This window comes from Perissodus microlepis, chromosome 14 (assembly GCF_051167445.1).
Source record: "Perissodus microlepis isolate ML-2025 ecotype Zambia chromosome 14, ASM5116744v1, whole genome shotgun sequence".
NCBI lineage: Eukaryota > Metazoa > Chordata > Actinopteri > Cichliformes > Cichlidae > Perissodus > Perissodus microlepis.
The window spans coordinates 36327560-36348040 of NC_140474.1; the positions used below are offsets into that span (position 1 = coordinate 36327560).

At 41.6% G+C, this 20481-nt stretch overlaps 1 protein-coding gene across 5 annotated transcripts in view; it reads left to right on the top strand.

Moving 5' to 3' along the window:
- bcas3 (BCAS3 microtubule associated cell migration factor) overlaps positions 1-20481 on the top strand; it is a 323750-nt gene that overhangs the window by 170513 nt on the left and 132756 nt on the right. The window contains exon 25 of one of the 5 annotated variants that reach the window (XM_084951632.1): positions 3701-5989. The exons of the other annotated variants lie outside the window; for them this stretch is intronic. Within the exon in view, the coding sequence (XP_084807758.1) occupies positions 3701-3711 (11 nt within the window). The 3' untranslated portion in view covers positions 3712-5989. Of the gene's footprint in view, positions 1-3700; positions 5990-20481 lie in introns of those variants that run through there. 5 annotated transcript variants of the gene reach the window in all.

Genomic DNA, 20481 nt, shown 5'->3' on the forward strand with positions numbered 1-20481 from the left:
TAGGTACATTTTTTGTTGTGTTTTGTAGAAATGTGTTGTTGTATTTCCCAGTTGAACAGTCACTTTGAGATGTTTCCAATTTGAGAGACAAAACTGAACATAAAAATCAAACGCAGAAAGAAAAATCACAACAACAGACTTTTAATCTCAGAGCATTACTGAATAAAACTGAAATTTACAGTGAGCAGCCACATACGTACACTTTATTCTTTCAGGTCAATCCTCAGTATCTTAAAAATATACTATATATGATTATTTCACAAATAACTGCTAGTTTATCGTTTATAATTCTGATGCTTTGTCTTGCTTTCCTCACCCTGTGAATCAGTCAGATTTGTGACTGTTGATTAGGTGAAGTTTGTCCTAGTAAACAGGGTTCATTGCAGTTGGTTCGCACGTAGTAACAGAAATCCAGAATTAGTAAATGAGTTTAATTCTACACGTTCAGTGTCTCTGTCCCATGAGGTGCTGAGTATGTTGGCACACGGTCATCAGATTATGAAATACCTCCGATCCAAATACCCTGAGCTCCTCGGTTAAACCATGTGGGAATTTAGTGCTAAATTCCGATATTATTACTGATATTTGTTGTGATGTAAAGTTAACATAAGAGATGGTCTGGTAGTAATCAGGTGCGGCTCTGTTATTCTTTCAGCTGGTATTTAATGCTTTGAGAGCATGTATGAATACAGAATAAGAATAAAGATAAAAATGTAGGTTTCTGTCTACTTTTCAATTTGATATCGAGTCAGCAGGCACAAATTAGTTGCCCTGTTTTTGGATTATAACACTACAAAACTGTTTACAGCCAAGTTACCATGGCAATATACCCTAGTAAGAAGTGTCTTCTGAAACTCAGACGAGGATATGTCCTTCAATGTACAGATTAAACAAATATAAACTTCCTCCCCTGAGCCTGGTTCTGCTGCAGATTTCTTCCTGTTAAAAAGTAGTTTTTCCTCCCCAGTGTTTCCTTTGAGGTCATTTGATTTCTCTGTCTTATTGTAGGGTCTTTACCTGTAAAGTGCCTTGAGGTGACTGCTCTTGTGATACAAATAGCAGTTTTTATTTAGGCTGAAAACCCAAAATACAACAGAAAAAAATCCCACTAGCCACAGGAGTACACCGAGAGAATCACACAAAGTTGCTACGAGAAAGACTGAAAGAAAGACGGTGCTATTTTTACACATGGGGCAATCAGTGAAGTGGAAACAGCTGAGGGAATGAGACACAGGTGTAGACGATCTAAATCACCATGGAGGGAAGTAAAACTCACACAGGAACCAACCCAAAGCATAACTACTAAGCACGGTGACAAACTACACTGCACAAAGGAACCCTGGGTACACCTAATATGAATCAACATAAAAAAATATTTTTTCAAAACCTAAACCGTGGGAGGAAGCCGGAGTACCCGGAGAGAACCCACACAAACACAGGAAGAACATCCAAACTCCACACAGAAAGAATTGAACTCAGGACCTTCTTGCTGTGAGAACTATTAGCAACATTAGCCATTACTGATAAACAGACTAGTTAGATAAAAGATGAATAATCATTGGCGGCTGAATGGAGCGCAGGTGGAATATTGAGCTGTGACAGAGTGGATCACGGACACGTGGAGAAGCAGAGGGTTGCTGGCTGTGCAGAGCAGCAGGGGAAGTGAAGCTGATCAGAGTTCAGAGTGTGGAGAACCAATCAGAGCAAAAGCAGAGCCGAGGACGTAAAGAGCTGCAGACTGAGGCGGAGCAGTGGGACTGGTGGATGGGAGAGAGGTTGCAGGCAGATGTAGACAGTATGACAAACTCTAATTTTTCTGCTTTTGCATTCATTTATTAAAGTGTGTTTCCTATTTTGTTGTAGCCACCTGTGAGGTCATTTTTACAATGCAGCCTGTGATCGCTGCAGTCTGTCAGTGAGCGCTCTGCTTATTATAGCTGTGTTGTTTGTTGGAGCCTTTATCTGTTAGTAGGTTACTTGGGACCCTGTGTAGTTTAGTGAAATTTAAAAAATAAATGTAATCCTTGTTTTATGAAGTCATTAAAGATGTATGCTGTATAATCATTCCACCCTGGAAAAAGAACAGTTCAAAGAAATCATTAAAAGCCCACAATTACCGTGACATTCATGCCCATGATGGGTGTATGTAAACTTCTAACCACAACTGTAGGATGTAGTTTTAGACCAGTGTTTTTTCAGTAACTCGTTTCAGCTTAATGACAATACAAGCCAAAGCTTTCGATTAACAAGGCGCAGTGTGTCTGTGTGTTTTGTGCTGCCGATCCTACCTGTAGGATGCAGTTGTGTTCTTTGGCTCTCTGTTGAAAGAGCAGGAATGTGTGCATGTGTGTTCAGCATTTGTGTCTAATATTGTCTTAAACTGTTTCCCTCTGAAGCCTTGTCAGACATGCCGTACTTAACGCAAACTTGCACACACAAGCACCCACGCACACAGGCGCTCACAAACACACACGTGTGTGCACATATACGTGCTCACCCAGTCTCAGAGCCATTGTTTCTCACACAGCAGGGCACAGGGTCGATTGCCAGTAGTGGAGCATTATCAGCCTCCCTGTGTTAGCCTGTGTGCGTGCGTGTGTGTGTGTGTGTGTGTATTTTTTGTGCAGACATGCTCTCAGCTGAGGGAGCTGGTTCACGGGCCGGTCAGAGCCGCCTTATTTCCTTTTAATTGACTTAAGATGGGCAAACAAGACCTCAGCAAGCACACGGTACCCATTACACTCACGCACAAGAAATACACAACGCCAAGGTGCACGCTAATGAAGCACACATAGTGACACACAAACAGCCACAATTGCCCCTGCGTGTGTTAGCTACTTTACAGTTCCATCAGGCTAAATGAGGGGGTTGTGTTTTCCCAGTCAGCACTGCTGCATTCCAGTTGCCTGCAGCTCTGCCAAAACTCCTCCGTGATTACTAATCTTTTTACTCACCTTGCTGATTACAGTTTACCTCGGTTTAGTTGCATGTATTCCGTTCCAAGGTCGACATCAGTAAGTGGGCAATATCGTTGCTCGAGAGTGGTTTAATCATGCTAGTGGCAACCTGTGAGCGTTATCATAGCCATAAATTCTTTACTACTAGCCCCAAAAGCTGCCATAGAAAAGCCAAAGGGCTCTTTAAAGGTAGACTTGATTGTTTTTTAAACTGGGAACCAGTTTCATTTGCTCTAAAGAATGTGTTTGACCCTCAAACAGATCGAACTTTTCTGTGCTGGGCAGGTCGGTGTGTTTAATATGAACACAGACATCTCATCTTCGTTTTGTTGTTCTGGTTGGTCGCAGTTCAAATTACATTTTACTCTGAGCTTGCTGCTAATGCTGCAGAAAGTCAAGTTTAATTTGGCCTTTAAGATTTATACAGTTGGAATTAAAAAAAAAAATCCCGTGCAGCACTCCTCCAGCTCCTTCATAAACTGTGCAAATGGTGAAAAGTTGCAACAATGTTTCCGTCTCATCGAACATTTTAGGCTACAAGAGAAGCTGCTGAGGACAAATGGGGGTCTTTGGGGTTATATGTACTCAAACTAACTACATGCTTTACTCACTCATCCACCCTCCAACCCTGGATATGCATCCTGAGGAAAAACGAGTATGCTATCAAAATTTGACATCTATTTCACCAGCAAAGATTTAAAGGCAAACTTTTTTTGTTTTTATTTCCTGTTTGTCTCCTGCAGGTTATTCCTAAAAAACAGAAGTCCTCGCTCTGCCAGTCACCTCAGTTCAATTGATTTGCTTTGCTTTTGTTCCTCACAAGCATGCATCATTTTCATTGTCCATCCATCCATCCATCCATCCTTCCTCCTTTCCCCCTCTCTTCACTACCCAACCATTGTTTTATCATTGGTGTATGAGAGAAGAGGACAGGCGGAAGGAGGAGTTGGAGGAGGAGGAGGAGGAGGAGGAGGAAGAAAGGAAGATGGACAGCTTTCTACTTTTCTGCCTTTCTGTTTGTGTAACCATTTGTTTTTGTTCTGTTATGGCCTTATAGATAGTAGCCATCCTGAACCCAAGTCGCTTAAATAAAATCATTAGATGTATTAGAAAAACTGTCTTAGTACCTGTAAAAAGTCTTTATACCACTTAATACAGTAATTTACCAAGGCCATATTTATATTTTTCCTTTTGTTCCTATCCGTCAGGTGCTTCAGCCAGGAACCTGTAATAGAAGGGTTGTGTCAATGGTGCACCAGTCACAAGTTTAACCATACTGCTTGTAGGGTCTGAGGTCAGGTTGGCAAATAAAGTTCGTTGGTCATCTTCCAGAAAAATTCCTTTTTTTGTTCAGCCACTCAGAAGGGACGCTCATCCATTTATAGCCTTTAACTGAACATTTTAAAAATGAATGGGCATGTTAGGTGGTGATGTTTGGAGCTGCCCAACAGACTCTGTTGTAAACAGGAGTATGGGAGAACCCGGCTTTGTGCTATAATTAATTGAAACAAGGCATTGCTGTTGTGGACGTAAAAACAAAATCTTCCACAGAGTCAGAAATCACAAAGATGTCACACCCAAATTAAACATTTACTATTAAAGAAATGAGTCCTAAAGTTAAAATTTAAGCTAGTTTCTCCAAATGTATGGAGTGTAACATACAGTAGAGCAGGAATCTTGCCCATTCAAGCATTTGGTCCAACTGTAGCTTAACCTGTTGACCCAGTCTGCATAAATTGAGTTGCAGCCTCCTAATATACTTTTTGAAAGAGCTTCTTGTTACCATTAACAAGCAGGAAAAGTTAATAAAGTAGCTACTAAATCTCTATATTATATTATAATTTGTCCTGAGAAAGGTGATGGAGAGGTCATTTGCTTTAACAATGGGAAAAATATGATATGGCCTAAAATAATTGAGCTTTTTTAGAGTACATGTTATACACTTAAAATTAACACCAACACGTACATTATTTCTGAGGTTTTATTAAATATACATGAAATACATTCATTCTGTTTCAGAATGCCTCATGAGGAGCAGTTACACAGTCCTCACAGCTTTCACTGGGGACTGAACCACAGGACAGTGGGCTCAGCTGCATCTATTGTGATTCAATTTTTCTGCACAGGAACTCGCACAAACATATTCAGCGCACACTCTACAGCATTTGCCCTTTAGGCAGAGAATAAAGCACATATTATCCGTCCATCTTAGGACGAGATGGAAAGAAGGGTCACAGAATGAGAGAGGAAGTGCACAAGTGCACTCGTGTCTGCAGAGTAATCGACAATATGAGACTCATCCAGAGTTTCCTCGCGGTCCTGCCCATACAGTCTGGCATAAGCAGATATTACATTTTTTTTATAGAAATGACCTTGTAGGAGTGCTTCCCTATTAGGTGATGATAATGGAAATAGTCTGCATTGGCACCTCATGATGACACTTTTCTGAACATTTGCTTTGGTGAGTAATAAGAATTCTGCCGTGTGCTACTATGAACGTCGCTGTACTCTCAACAAACCAGCAGGAAAAAAGCTCCCATCCTAGCCTGGCATCAAGTGTCAAGCTTCTGCATCATAACAGTGCCTGTTGTGACCCGGAGCCAAAACACTTCACTAGTTTTTATTTATGTATTTAATGGTATCCATGTAAAGTGTTTCGATAGTTTTCACCCAGACTGCTTTCACTGCTGTGATACCAGGTATTGCCTTACAGTGTTGGCCCAGCTAAAAGAAGAGCTTTTCTTTCTAAACTGAGAGAGATGAAAGATTCTCACCTTTCAGTTTAACCCTTCAGTTGTTGTGGTGCACGTGTGTCAAACAGGATTACTGTATCCTGGACCACCTCAGTATTATGTGTTGACGGCTGGTTTCAGTAACCAATAAATTTATCTTGTCTGTAATAAAGTTGTATTTTTGTGTATTCAAAGTATCCAATCTTATTTCACATGTAAATATCCATTATGTAATCCATGTGATTTTCAGTAACTGTTTCCATATTGCATTATCATTAAACTTGTACATGTTTTGCTTTAGGCTGGGAGTTTTTAGAGATGTGCACGGTCTCACACAGATGCCCATACTACATCATTTATTCTCAATTCCAGCTCATTTGAACATTACAGTGAATTTGTGAGGACAGAGGACAGCCTGTCATTACGTAGACCTCTTGTGCAGCATGTTTGAGACAGTGTGAATTGAAGTCCTGTCTATGTGCATGTGTGTTATGTGTTATTCATAGGTACAGATACCTGGTGAAAGTTCTGACGAGAACTAGAAAGAGAGATCCTATTTCTCCCATTTTAGCTTCTCCTCATTTGCAAATTAAAATTCTTCTGTACAAGTTCTTGTTGTGCCATAGATGCCCTCTCTATGTTTCCTTTGTGATTAAGATGATAGTTAGGGCTGGAGCAGGTGAACCTGAACCGTCAGGCTTGTGATACACTGAGTATTTCTTCTCTCTCACCTCTTTTCACTCCACATGCCTTTATATACCACTTCTCTCCTATAGTGTGTGCCTATACTCTCCTTTTCCCTCTTTCTCCTCGTCCCTCAGCCGGTCATGGCAGACCCTGCCCCACCTTGATCTTGTTTCTGGCTGAGGTTTCTTCCTGTTACAAGAGAAAGTTTCCTTCCAGTGTCGCCAAGTGCTTGCTCATAGGGGCTCATCTAATTGTTGGAGTTTTCTCTCTGAATGCAATTTGGCTCAGTTTTATTGATATTGCACCAAATCACAAGAACAGTTGCATCAAGACATAAACATAAATAAGAAGCACATTAAGGGGATGAAGGGGATCTTTGCTTAAACCAAATGAATAAATAGACACAACATTTCCTTAATAACCAAGTAGAACATTTCTTTTATCCATACACTATCATGCAGAATTGTAAATGCATGCACGCTTATGTGTGATATGCGCTTTCATAAGTCCAAAAGTATTAAGTAGTCTGCAAGTTTTTCTCGCCAGCTATGTGGAATCCAGAGAGAGTGACATAGCCAAAGTATCCTCCCTAAAGATGCTTTGCCAGGGCTTTAATGGAGCCACGTTCAGTCACTGCTTGTTTGTGGGTCCTCTGCCCTCAGATTTGTATTGGGGGAAAGTAAGCATGCTAATTAGGACTGTGGTCTCTTAAGTGACTCCTTTCTGTGCCTTGAGAAGCTCCAGATTTGCATTTACCCCTATATTTTGGGGGAGTATTTATCATTACTGCAATGTGACATCCTATCCGTTTGGGACAGTTGCTAGTGTACTGGTTCCACTGGCAGCCATACATCTCCACCATGTTTGATTGATTATGTTAAGTCCTTCTTTTTCTAGATTTTTTCGGTATTGTAATCTGGCCCTTCTCTTCTTGATTGTTACCAGTGGTTTGCATGTAAACCCTTGGCATAAATGCTCTGTATTTACACGTATGAAGGCATTGCTTGATTGTAGAGTTTGACCGCAACAAGCCTGCGTGAGTATTCGTGAAATGGCTCGATCCTGTGAGGGGATTTTTCTTTACCAAAGAAAGAATTCACTTTAGCTTTCTTCAGTTGTTTCTTTCTTCATAAGATTCCACTTAATTGTTGATTTCTGTCTCTCCTAAAATTTCAGCGCTCACTAATAAGTTCTGCATTTGGAATCAACTCCAGACCTTTTGTCTCCTCAATATGTCATTAAATATGTCAACATGTCATCGAAGAAACAGACGCACTGCTTGTATGCCAACAGCAGAGACTATTTAAAAGTAATGTGATAATTTCGTTACCTGTGCTTATCAATCACACCTTGAATGATTCACTTACAAAATCGAATGTAACCACACGTAAAGACAAAATTAACCAAACTGTCACCTTCTTAAGTACTTGGATGTACATACAGCTACCTGCCTGAAGAGCATTTGGTTTATTTGTCTTAACAAGCTGAAAGCTAAACTTTTCATGTGAATCTCACAGAAGAACGTCACACCACAGTCAAGTGATTTGCGGGCAAGGAAGAAGGTCCATCTTTGCAAAGTTCAAAGAGCCACCAAGCGTAATTTATTCCAGCGTAACTTTAGTATAGGCAGGCTTAATAATGTGAACCCTGCTGACACCCTGTGTCCCCGAGTTCACATTTTGCTATGTACAAGTCTGTGTTGCACTCCTCTCCCAATTTGAATCATTACTCTCCACTTTGTAATCAGCTCCAACAATTATAACCTCACAGCGTGCCTCTGATTACTGTCCGGGTGTATTTTGGAGTGTTCTGGGAATGTTGTGGAAAAAACCCTGATTCTGGTCCCAGCAGAACTCTAGGTTACACACATTTACAGTAACCCTGTCTGTGTGCTTGTGTGTGGGTTGCCGTTCGTTTGAAGTGCTCATTCCCCCTAAATTACAGTGCTGCCATAATGAAGTATTACCATGCAATTCCAAGGCAGACCAGTACAAAGAAAGCGATCGTGTGTGTGTGTGTGTGTGTGTGTGTGTGTGTGTGTGTGTGTGTGTGTTCGACACTTGAGGTGAAAGTTCAAATGCGATGCCCGAGCAAAGACTGTCTGCCAGGCCAAAGTGTGCATGTTGTCTGGGTGTGTTCCTGTGTGCGTTTGCATGTGTTTTATGAAACAAGTAGAAAAATAGCTTTTTTGTGTAATGCAGGCCCTCTGAGCTGAGGCGTGTTTGCAGTTGCGTGAGTCTCATCCCAGTTGTGTTTCTAAATGTGTGGATCCACCAGCCAGCTGTGACAAAGCTCGGTTTGAGCTCACACATACGCACTCGGAGGTGCGGACGTCTTTGGCTGCAGGCTGTGCTGGCCTCACCTACGGCCTCCCCAGCGTGCTGAATGTTGCATGAGGCCCAGCCGCCTCATACATACTGCATCAGCACAAACATGCCATCTGATTTTATACATAGTGCATTGGCACCTGTACTCACCTTGACTGGCAAGCATGCAATCCATTTTTCATCAACGCGTTCAATGGGACGGCTCTTTTAGGACACGGCAGTAGGAGGTGGTAGATGTTTGTTGGCGATGGCGTCTTTTGTTATTTCCCGTTTGGCACTCTGCACTATGCGGCGTTTTTGTTTGCTTGGTTTTTTTCCTCTTTTGTTGTTGTTTCCTGGGAGCACTCCCAGCGTAGATGCATGAGCATATATCTAAAGCTGAACTTGGTTTTCTTATAGTATGCTATGTTAGTTGCTACATAGAGTTGATCCCCTTCAGGCAGCAGGAATTTTTGTTTTCTGGCCAGGCAATCATTAACCTTTAGAAAGATGTCAGTTCAGTTCACCTTTTTATTATTGAAAACTAGTGGTGCAACGGACCAAAAATCTCACGGTTCGGATCGGATCACGGTTTTAAGTCACGGATCGGATCAATTTTCGGATCAGCGAAAAAAGACAAAAATTTAACATTTACTTATTTACTTATTGAAGTATTTTTGCCTGTTAAAAACATTCAACTCAAGACTCATTCCACGCAATTATTAAAAAAAATTAAGGTCTCTCGAGGCCCGGTACCAAACCCCCGGGATTGCTGTTCTAGCTTATTGACGACCAGCATCTTCAGGTAAATTTTTAAAGTGAAAGTTTGAGAGACTTCTGGGCCACACTGAGCCAATGTTTCAGAAACGCATGTGGTTTATGTCCTTTTTTTCCCAATACAGAATTTAATAGACACTGTTGTGAAAGAGCTATAACTACACAGCCGGACTACAGGTAAATAATATTTTCTACAGACTGGACTGCTTAGTGTACCCCTTCTGGTCCGAGCGCCTTATGTTTGACACCAGTGGTGTAGAGTTTGAATCCTCGTTCAAGCTGCTGCAGCTCAGAAGAGCAAAAAAATAATTACAAAATTACTGATTTCATGCAAAGAAAGTGCAATCATTGCTCAGCGTCACAGAAAAACTCCTGGACATTTGTAATATTTCAATTTCAGCTTGTTTTTTGTCCCCAGGTTATCAAAAAGCTAAAGAATGCAACAGTAAAAGGATCAGTTTTAGCATCAATTCTAGTAAGATCGTTTCTGCCAAACAGATATTGAAGCCACTTGAGTCTAAGCACCTTGAGCCCCCAGCTAGATCCTCAAAACACAAAGTGCTGTCACTGTGGCTACTATCAGCTAACATCTCGTGCCCCCAACCAATGACCTATCTAGGCTGTGTATTATAGCTAGCGTGCTAACAGTACTGGGGCCAAGCACCCTTTAGCAAGTCTCCCCTGCAAAGCAGAGTCTCCTAAATGAAAACCATTCCACTCTGCCTGCTTCCCAAGCTCTGCTCAGGGACAGGAGCCATGGGGTCAACAGCTGGTGGAGGATATGGCAATTGTTTATGAAAAAATGCTTTCTCAAGCCCACCAAAAACACACACTTGGGGGTGGTGGGTGAGGAGGGGGTTGGGCTCTGCCCCTGAACAGCCAACAGCTGGGAAGGGTTGGGGAGTAGCCTAGAGGCTGGCAAGTTGCCCCCTCCCCTCCGGTCCAGATGGGGGAGGTTAGGCTGAGGCTAGCTGCAGCCCACCCCTCTCCTCCACTTCCCAAACTTCCCATTCCCATTAAGGAGAGGCTAGAGATTGTGAAGGAAGGGAAAGGAGGAAGAAAAGCAAAAGAGCATGACTGCTGTTTTTTCTCCCCCAACCCTCCCTCCATCTTCGGCCTAATCAAATAAAGCAGGAAGCTTCCGAGACGGAAGAGGAGTGTTTATTGATATTTGTGTGTGCTCCTTCACCCTCTCTCATGTCCCTACTGTTTATTTTCTCTCCACCACTTTTGAAAATTCTGATATTGTCAATGTTTTCAGCCCATATATCATGCCTAACTGAATGTTTGAACGCTGCTGAGGCAAAAAGGTTATGTTTCTTTCTGCTTCTTACACTATACCATTATCTTAAATTGAGCCACTGGGAAATTACACACCAACTCGACATCCGTTGCAAAACGGCTATGACCAGTCAATTTATTGTAATAAGAGGGTGTCATATGAAATGAAATGGCCTTAAATAAGAATTGATGATCCCATCCGTCTATAGCATTGGTCAGACATAAAGGCGTGCACACACACACACACACGCCGCTTGTACTTGAGCTTGTACTTGAAAATCCTGATGAGGGTATTGTGTTACCAGTACCTTTTAGTGCCTAAAAAGTTGAAATTGCATCTTTAGGTAGTGCACAGACTCAACTCAAAAGTGGCCTTTAAGTGGAAAACTATGTTGGGAACTGGATGAAGGCCTTAAGTTAGATCTTATGGGAAGCAGTGCAGAGAACGAAGAAGCTCAATCATGCAACATAAAGGCAGACTGATGCCGGAGTTTCCAATCGGGCATCCCCCTCCCTGAAAACTTTCCTGCTCAGACAGTTTTGTGCATTTGATGGCAGTACAAGACCTCAGTTGGACTTGAAAATGATTAGACCCATGCGTGTTTTAGGGATGGGATTCCAATCTTTGACCAATATTGAAATAATAAACATTGTGGTAGGAGTATAAAGTGCACTGAACCCAAGCCAGATCCCCGACACTTCCTATGTAAGAGCGCAAGCATACACTCCAGCAAGTTTAAGACTTTTATAAGGCTATGTAAAACCCAAGAATAACCACTGGGTAGTTGTACTGATGTAAAAATCATCTGCACAGACGTTTGAAAGGAAACCGTATTCGTTTTAAAGCATCGTAATGTGCAACAAACTTCATTGTTGCGATATGCAACATCAGAAATGTTTTCAGGCTAAGATGCCAAAGTCGGATGTTAGTATTCTGATACCTGCACCCAGTGGTCTTCTCTTCAAAGTGCAGTGAACCCTTGTAAAACCTGTTTGGCACCGCTGAGAGGATCTGGTGTTTGAATGGCACGGCACTGAGAAGTTGCCATGACTAACAAAGGGAAACTTTTTTTTTCTTGAACTGCCACTGTGAGAGCCCGTCTTGTTATTTTCAATAGTCCTTTTGTTAGAGTTCATTGAGAGGCGACAGCTTGATTTCCCCTCAAGCCATCCATATGTGCACATGCTGCTGCTCTCTGACATGTCACTCGTCATATCATTGTGTGTGTGTGTGTGTGTGTGTGTGTGTGTGTGTGTGTAGTGTGCATTAATCTACCTGCAACCCTGTGGGCTTGCTGCTGACTGCTTCCTAAAGGTCAGACCATATGACCTCTGGGGGTTCAGGCCAAATCAGTATCCTGGGGTGCTCTCGTCTCTGAAGAAAACATTATCTGTGCAAAATCTAAATGTGGATGCATTCACTTGACAACATTGATCCATATATGTGTCTGTATATGTGTATGTATGTGTATGGCTAAATTATTGTTTTTGATTTTATGGAAATATACTGTTTTATTTGTTCATATGAACATTTGGGTCAGAAAGTAGTCAAACATTAAAAAATTTTATTCCTAAAAAAATCTGTATGAATGAAAGGAATTTTAACAAGACAGCAAAAAAAACAGATGGAAGAAGGAATTAAACAGAAAAAGATGATGCATAGTGGACATAGAAGCACCTATGTGTCTTGCTATATACAAATACAAGTGTATTAAATTGAATTAAAATGGAGGAACCAAGATGGTTAAAGAAAGTACGTGAAAACTAAATGGATCAACGAAGGCATGGACGAAGGAAGAAAGAAGGTAAAAGGAGAGAAAGAAATGAAACGAAGGACTAACACTGACACACAAGCACACAGAAGCATACGTGCGCACTTCCTAGGGAAAACCATTTGTAGGATGTAATTGTGAGGTAATGGAGGCTGGTCTGAGGGGTGAGGGGTTAAAGGTCAGAAGTGTGTTGTTGAACAGGCCTCAGTCATCAGCCGTCAGCCAGGGTCATGTCACGTGTGTGTGTGCACCAGTGTGCCTCCAAACTAGGCCTTAGTTAAAAACATAAGGGCAACCCTTATACCCTTAATACACACACACACACACACACACACACACACACACACACACACACACACACACACACACACACACACACACACACGGTTTCTACCAAAATATTGAAAAAATCTGTTTCTGTTTTGCAATTTGAATTTCACTTCATATTACCTGGAATCAGTCTCTCTAACCCCAGCTGTGTGTCACTATACAGCGCGCACACACATACACACAGGTGTAATTCTTATCGTCCAGGTTTCCCTCTAAGCCCACTCGCACTCCTCCAGTCCCCTTACCAATTAACATATGTAAGAGCGACAAGGTCTAACTTTTAATGAGAAAAGCCAGGCTGCTCTGCAACTTTGTAGCAAGTTTTGCTACATAGAATACGATGTAGCAAAACTGAAGTGAATTTAATACAAAGTCTAATATGATACATTGACAAATTCTGTAACTGTCTTTTGCTACATTGTAAGCATTATGTAGGATACTATTTAACATGGCAATGAATTTTAATTTCATTAAAACTTTAGACACAGCAAGTTCCAAGAAGCAGTTTTAGTTGTTGCTCAATTAAATTAGACCAGTAGGATGGATCCTCTCTGTTTGAATTCAGGCTGTCTACTGCATATTGCTGACATACTGTAGTTGATCTTTTAGCACAGATCTTTTTACACACAGCACAAATCATCATTTAGACCCTAATTAAATAGCTAGACTAGAATCACGGGGTCTGGTGTTGGCAAGGAGAGAGCAGAAAACAAGACAAAATTCTTGTTAAGTCTCGTTATCACTTCTGTGTCCTCTCAGAAATGTTATTTATGACAAAAAAGGAAAAGTAACAGTGATTCTTTCTGTTCCGTTCATGTGAGGCGCAAGTGTCTCACTCATAGAGGATTATCTGCCCTAACTTGGTTAAAACGTCCTTTCATCATCATTAGTCTCAGTGTGATGTTGTACATATGTATTTAGGCTGTGCTGAAAGAAGAAGAACTTCATGTTCAATAACTTACATACTGACACTTTAATCATGTACAGGAATAAAATTCAAATCAGTAAAAAACTAGTGATGGTTTAGAAAAAAATCAGTTTGATGTCAAGTTTGTTATTTATATCAACATAAGGACTCTACAAGCAACAGGTATACATGAAGTCCTGATAGGATAGAAATCTAAATATGTACTATTTTTATATATTGTAAAGTTCCTCAATAGCCTAGTTGGTTACACATTAACCTGATAAAATAAGATAATAATCAGGTACTTAGTTTAGTCCCCTATGGATTGAGGGACATGTGGCATAAAAATCTGCCACATCAAACATGCAGCGATACCTGCTGTGGTGACCAAGCAAAAGCTAAAAGTAGCCTCTGGATAAACAGAAAAATATATTGAACAGAATGAAAAAAGTGCAGTTTCTGGAATAGCAGCATCCACAGAAAAGGTGCAGACCTGCTAAAGAAGGGGAGATCACCCAGCTCGAGTATGGCTTATGATTTTTAGCTGTGTGACTTTCTAACTGCACCACGTAACAATAAGTCTGAAGTGCTCTTTGCACAGTGACCGACTTGCTATCAGTACTCACTTTGTGCACAACTTATTGCACACAAAATGTGAAATCTTAATCTGTAAGAAAGTTCTTTTCAGCTGTGCTTTTCAGTATTTCAGTATACCAATGCACAATAAAACATTTTTCTGTTACCTGTGATTTATTTTTGGTCTGTACTTATAAGAGATATTTAATATATATTCTGTCCCTTCTAACTAAACCTTCTTTGAAGAAAAAGGTGTATTATTCCTTTCAGAACTTTACTGACATTTAGTGTCAGTACTAACCGGTGTATTATGTACAGCTAAATATGTAGTACAAAACACATAGATACATATACTTTAAGCATTTTATCTACAGTAACCAGTTAGCCTGAAAGTACCCAGAGCAAACCCGTTCAGACACTCGAGAACAGGAAGACCCAAGCTGGGATTTGAACCAGTGTCATTTTTTATATGAGGCAGCAGTGCTAACCACCACACCACCATCCTATTAACCATCTATTGTTTACAGTTAACTAATATAACATAACATATTAGATTATAATATTTAGGAAAACTTTACATGTATTTTGTTTGAATTGTTTTATGTTTGTTTTTCTGATGTGAAGAACACATGACTTGATCGAGCTTGTTGCTTCTCTAAATGATTCTCAGAAAATTCTTATTTAATCTGATGAAATAAAACAAGCAGACCACAATCAAGGTATTACACACTATTATGTGAAAAAATGAAGTCCCATCAAGGAATGTTGTTTTGGGCCTATAGTCACTGCCTGCAGTACAGCAAACACAGGTAAACTTAAAGGCCGTGAATGTGGAGACTCAGGATTGCTTCTGGTTTGGCTGCAGCTCAGGAGGAAAAGCAGGTCTGATATTCATTGGAAGGTTGGTGGTTTGATCCCTGCTTCAGTCTCAATGGGCAAGATACTAACCTGAGTTGTTCTGTGATGGATCCATCGAGTGTGAATGTGTGTGAATGTTGGATAGGAAGCAGTTACTTAGGAAAAGCATAGAAAAAAGTGCTTGCATGAATGGGTGAATGAAGTTGTATAAAGCACTTTGAGTGCTCGGGTAGAGCAGAAAAGTCCTGCATACGAACCATTATGTTTAAGGTACTAGGTTAGGATTCGCTTCATGAACTGATTATGTGTCTGGATGAAATCTGTCCCTTCACAACACTAACTGTGCATTTCCATGTGAAGCAGGACTTTGAGAAGAATCTATGTGTGATGAGTTTTTGTGAGTCGCCTCTGTCAGTATTGTGGTAACCTGGCGTCTCACAGTACAGATGCTGTACATCTTGAGGAAAAACGGTGTTTTTTTTGATGAAAACTGATGCAAATGTGACGCGCTCTACCCTTCATAGTCATCGCATCTCACACCGTTTTATTACCTACGAGAGACGTGGGACCAATGTGCTCTCACTGCTGTTGTGAAACTCGTTTTGAAGAATAATCGCGCGCTGACGTCAGCACACTTCAGTGTATTTACATTATACTGCAGGCACTTTTACATAAGTAGATATTTGTGTCCAGCTTTCAAATGTGCCCGTCAAAGTCAGTCAGAATTACACATTGTTCTGAGTAATTGAGCAAACCATTTAACTACAGAACATGCGCTTGGTGGTCTAACAAGTAAATCCTGAAATCACTGTGTTTGAGTGCCATGTCTGTAACTGTTTCAGGTGATGTAATTACTAATGTCCTAATGTGGTTAAATACCTGATGTTCTGAGTGTGCACTCTTACAAACAAATCGCACGGCATCAGTTTGCAAACCTTGCATGTTGCATTTTTTGTGAGAATTCTCTGAGAATGATACAAGGCGTGTGTGCGTGTGAGTGTGAGTCTTCCCTGTTAGGTCTGAATCAGTCTGTAAACAGACACCTATGAGCAGCTGGGCATTTGGCCCCAGTACAACTCCCTCACAGAGAGGAAATGTTGACCTTAACACACACACACACACACACTGACAAGCACCCAGACAGTGTATGCATACATGCACCGACAAGCAGCACATCACCACACACAAACATCCATAAACACACACATCTACTCAACAACGCACTCTCACACAAACACGTTTCCCTTAGCTCCCACAGGAGACAGACGCTGCCATGTTTACTGGCTCGCCGGAAACTTTAACAGGAGGGAGTGAGGGACCAGCAGCTATCATTGTCTCTCTCCTCCTGACATGCCCCCCCCCCCTCGCCCTCCTTTTTTTCCCTTTTTTTGTTTCTTTCAGACGTCTCTATATCAACACTTTGGTCAGTTTATTTGTCCAAGGCAACAACTCAGCAAGTTTTATTGCTCCCCAAATCTAAATCAGGAGGGGGTGTAGGGGACAAATTTCCGGATGAACAACCCAGTGGACACACTCAGGAGAATGTAAACTGGGCCTGGAGCATAAGTGATAACAAATAAGAGATGTTCTCTAGCTGTGAGCTGTACACTTCAAATGTTTTTGTTTTTACTCTGAAGGACACCGAGGAGTCTGAGTGGAGCTTCAGCCAGGAAAACACTCCAGAAGCTTCCAAGCACTGCTGTCCAGTCTGTCTCTCTCTCAAGAGCTGGCTTGTCCTGGCCTTCACACACTCAGAGGAAGGCTTTTTAGTTTTTTTATTTTGTCTGGCAGCTGGAATGATTCACTGAATCTGATGATTCATTGTGAGGAAAGGGAGCTCTAATAATTTCCCTCCTTCGACAAATAACAAAAGGTGCAGTTGTGGAATTTCAGCAGACATAAAAACAGTTTAGTATCTCAGATCCTTTGTTACTCAGAAGAATCTGAACCTTTTTATTCCATTTTCATCTGCTGAGACTTTCACCTTCAAAGACTCACTGACGTGCACTCGTGAAGCGTACACACTGTCCCACTATCTGCTTCTCTCTCAGTTCTTCCATCCTTTTTTCCTCTCCTCTTTTGCCCCATTCTCCTTAGCTTTCTTTAACCCTCTTAAAGAAAGTCATTCCTAATTTTTGCTACTAGAAATGCAATAAATCAGTTTTGTGTGCCAAGAGATCCTCCCTCCATATTCACCCTGTCCTTCAGATGCTATTTGGAAATGTGTACATGCATTTGTAATCCATAGGGACATTGCTTGTAGAACTATCTTAATATATCAGCTTGATAATTTTCTGTCATTTCAATAAGGAGATATCACCTGGAAGAAATGAACATGACTCATTGTGATAGAGAAATGAATGTGTTTGGCGTTTAGACTCCGATGGCCCATCATGGCCGAATGAAATCCAAGCAGTGATAGGATTTAGGACCAGACCCCCTGGAGTCTAGACACTGGTGGTGGTGAAGAGTTTAAAGTGGAGGTGGAGGCACTATTCATTGTCCAAAGTGGAGGTGGGTTCCAGTCGGAAAAGGAGAATGACAGAGAGCACAGATTCAAGCCACGCGAAGCGGAGGCCAATTGTCTTGGCTTCATGAAAGAAAGTCACCTGGTTGGGCAGGTGACCCATGAATCTGACTGTAAGGACCTGGATTCATTTTCTGTGTCATCCCACCTGCTTTCCTGTCGACTTTCTCCACTGTGCTGTTAAAGAAAGGCTTAAAAATGCCTCCAAAAAAAAAGTATTTCTTGATTTGTTTATTTTATAGTGTTCGCTGCCTGTGGTTATGGCTTTTGCTCTCTGACAGGAAGGAAAGTCCTGAGGAAGCACTTGTAATGTAGCATGTTGACGCTGTGTTATATTGTTGAACGAATAGAAACCTGCCTACTGTTGCAGGGTGTTGAGGTCGGGATGGGAGATTTGTTGTCCTGGGTTTTGTTTCACAGACATACAAATCTTGCTGACTTTGTTGACAGAAGCCTGGAGAGTAACTCCTGGTTTTTTTTCTCTAACATCCTTTTTCCTACACAGTCAGTACACTGAGTCTACAATATGTACTATAGTTGAAATGCTATTTTGATAGACTACATATTTACATATTTATTGTTTGTTTATGGGGACGTTCTTGAAACAAATATGAAAGGATGCTCAATGTGTCTTAGACTGTACAATAATAAAAACATTGTAAGATTACAGAAAATACATTTCAAACTAAATATCAACTGTCTGAGTATCATAAACTTGCAGCTATCATGTGTTGCAGTCTGTATAATGGGCAACACTGATGGAAATTATTCCCACCCTGACCTGCACAGCGAAACAGTTGACAGAACTGTACAGTACTGCCAAATTGTAATTTGTTGCAGGTTAAAATAAATAAATAAATAACATTTTCTAATTCTAAAAAATTCTCTTTCTTCTAAGTAGCTTAAGTAATTTTCATTCTTGAATTGAGTGTGATGAATGAGTACTCCAGTGCCTGGTTATTCTGTTTTCATGGCATTGGGAGATTCACAAGTGAAAACAAATTCTGCACGTGTGGCAAATTCCCACAAACACTGGATCCTACGTCTGACCGGGGTTCCTGCAAGATTTGAGAATGTCTTCGGTGATGTGTTGTTTGGATTTCTGTCTATTATCACTATAATATTTAGAATTTGCATCATTAGATTCATCACAGCACACTCAAACGGCAGCAGGAAGCACTGCAACATAAATCAGCTCTGTATCTTAAGTAATTTGTCACGTTTCCTCAGTGGTTACACTAGGCACCATAATAACTAACAGTAGTGAATGAAAGCCTGTTACTCAGAGGTAGACAACACTCAGCTGTTGATGGAGCTTTATAGCTTTTTATTAAATCTGAATCCACGTTTAAATCTCTTATCAAATCTTTCTAGATTGTTTTGTTGGGTTACAAATAAAGAATGGATTGTTTACTTTTTCAGACTAAGGCTGCTTTCACGGCCACAGAAGGCGTTATAACATTTCTCCCACAGGTTACATAGTGAAGCTATATTTATTTTATTTTTTTTTGTGTGTCCCGTTTGGATCTTTAGCCATCAGAATTGTTGTCTTAAGGCCAAGAAAGATGCCAAGCGGATTTATTTTACCAAGTGGATCATCATGGCCTTGCCATATTGGTCCATTTGATTGACCTTTATTATAATTATGTATTTATTTTATTTTCGGTTGCTACAAACGGGACAGACGTGACTGGGGGATAGGACAGGGAGAAAGAATGAAAGAAAGAGAGGGAGAGAAAGAAAACCAAAGGGGAGAAGAGACGGTGAGAAGGGGGGGAAGAAAGGAAAAAACAAACAAACAAACAAACAAAACGCCTGGATCACCTGTATGGAGAAAAAAAACAGAAGAGAAAGCAAACAACAAAGAGCAACATAATAAAAACAGCACCATCACAATAAACTAGCTAGCAGTAGATAACAGTAGATACTAAATAATAAACGATATTGTGCAGCACGCAAGATAGACAGCGCACAATGTGCTTTGAGGCAAGGTGTAGTCCGCGTCTGTGAACACCCGTGTGTACACCTGTGTGCATACCTGTGTGGATCAGCATGCTTGTATTCCAAAGGTTTCTCCATGTAACGATCTGCTAGGGAGTGTGGGGAGCCATAGCCCCGTCCACCAGGGTATGAAGCAGGTATGGAGGAGATCCAGGCCCCAGATATCCAGAGGCCCCAGAGTACAAGGACCCGAGGAGGACCACCAAAGGGGGGGGGAACCGTGCCACCCTCCTGGGAAGAGCTGAGTAGAGCCCCAAACGAGAGGTCACCCCGCAGCTACGGAGCAGAGGCCAGAGGGGGTTGCAGTGGCGTGCCCGCGGGCTCCGCCGGCAGCCAGCTGTGCCAGAGAGGATCGAGCTTCAGGCCCAGAGGCCAGAGGCCTGAGGGCATCCCACCCCCCGGAAGGAGCCCAGCCGGGCCACAGGCGCCCGGCCCCGCCAATCGGCCACCAGGAGTGAGCCGGTACATGCATGAGCGCCCAGCCCCAGATGACAAGGACCACCAACACACCAACGTCTAAGGGCATCAGCCACCGGCAGGGAGTGTGGTGAGGGGAGATAGGCCTCCGTACTTTAGAGGGCCTGAGATGTACCCAGAGAGGTTGAGTCTAAGACCCAACCTGACATATAGACACAGACAAACAGGCACACGCGGACACAGACGTGCATTCCCACCCCCATATGCACAACCAAATACTCGGCACTCACCCAACGTGTAGACAGACACAAATAGACACTGCACAGACAGTCGCACTCCCCAAACATACTCTA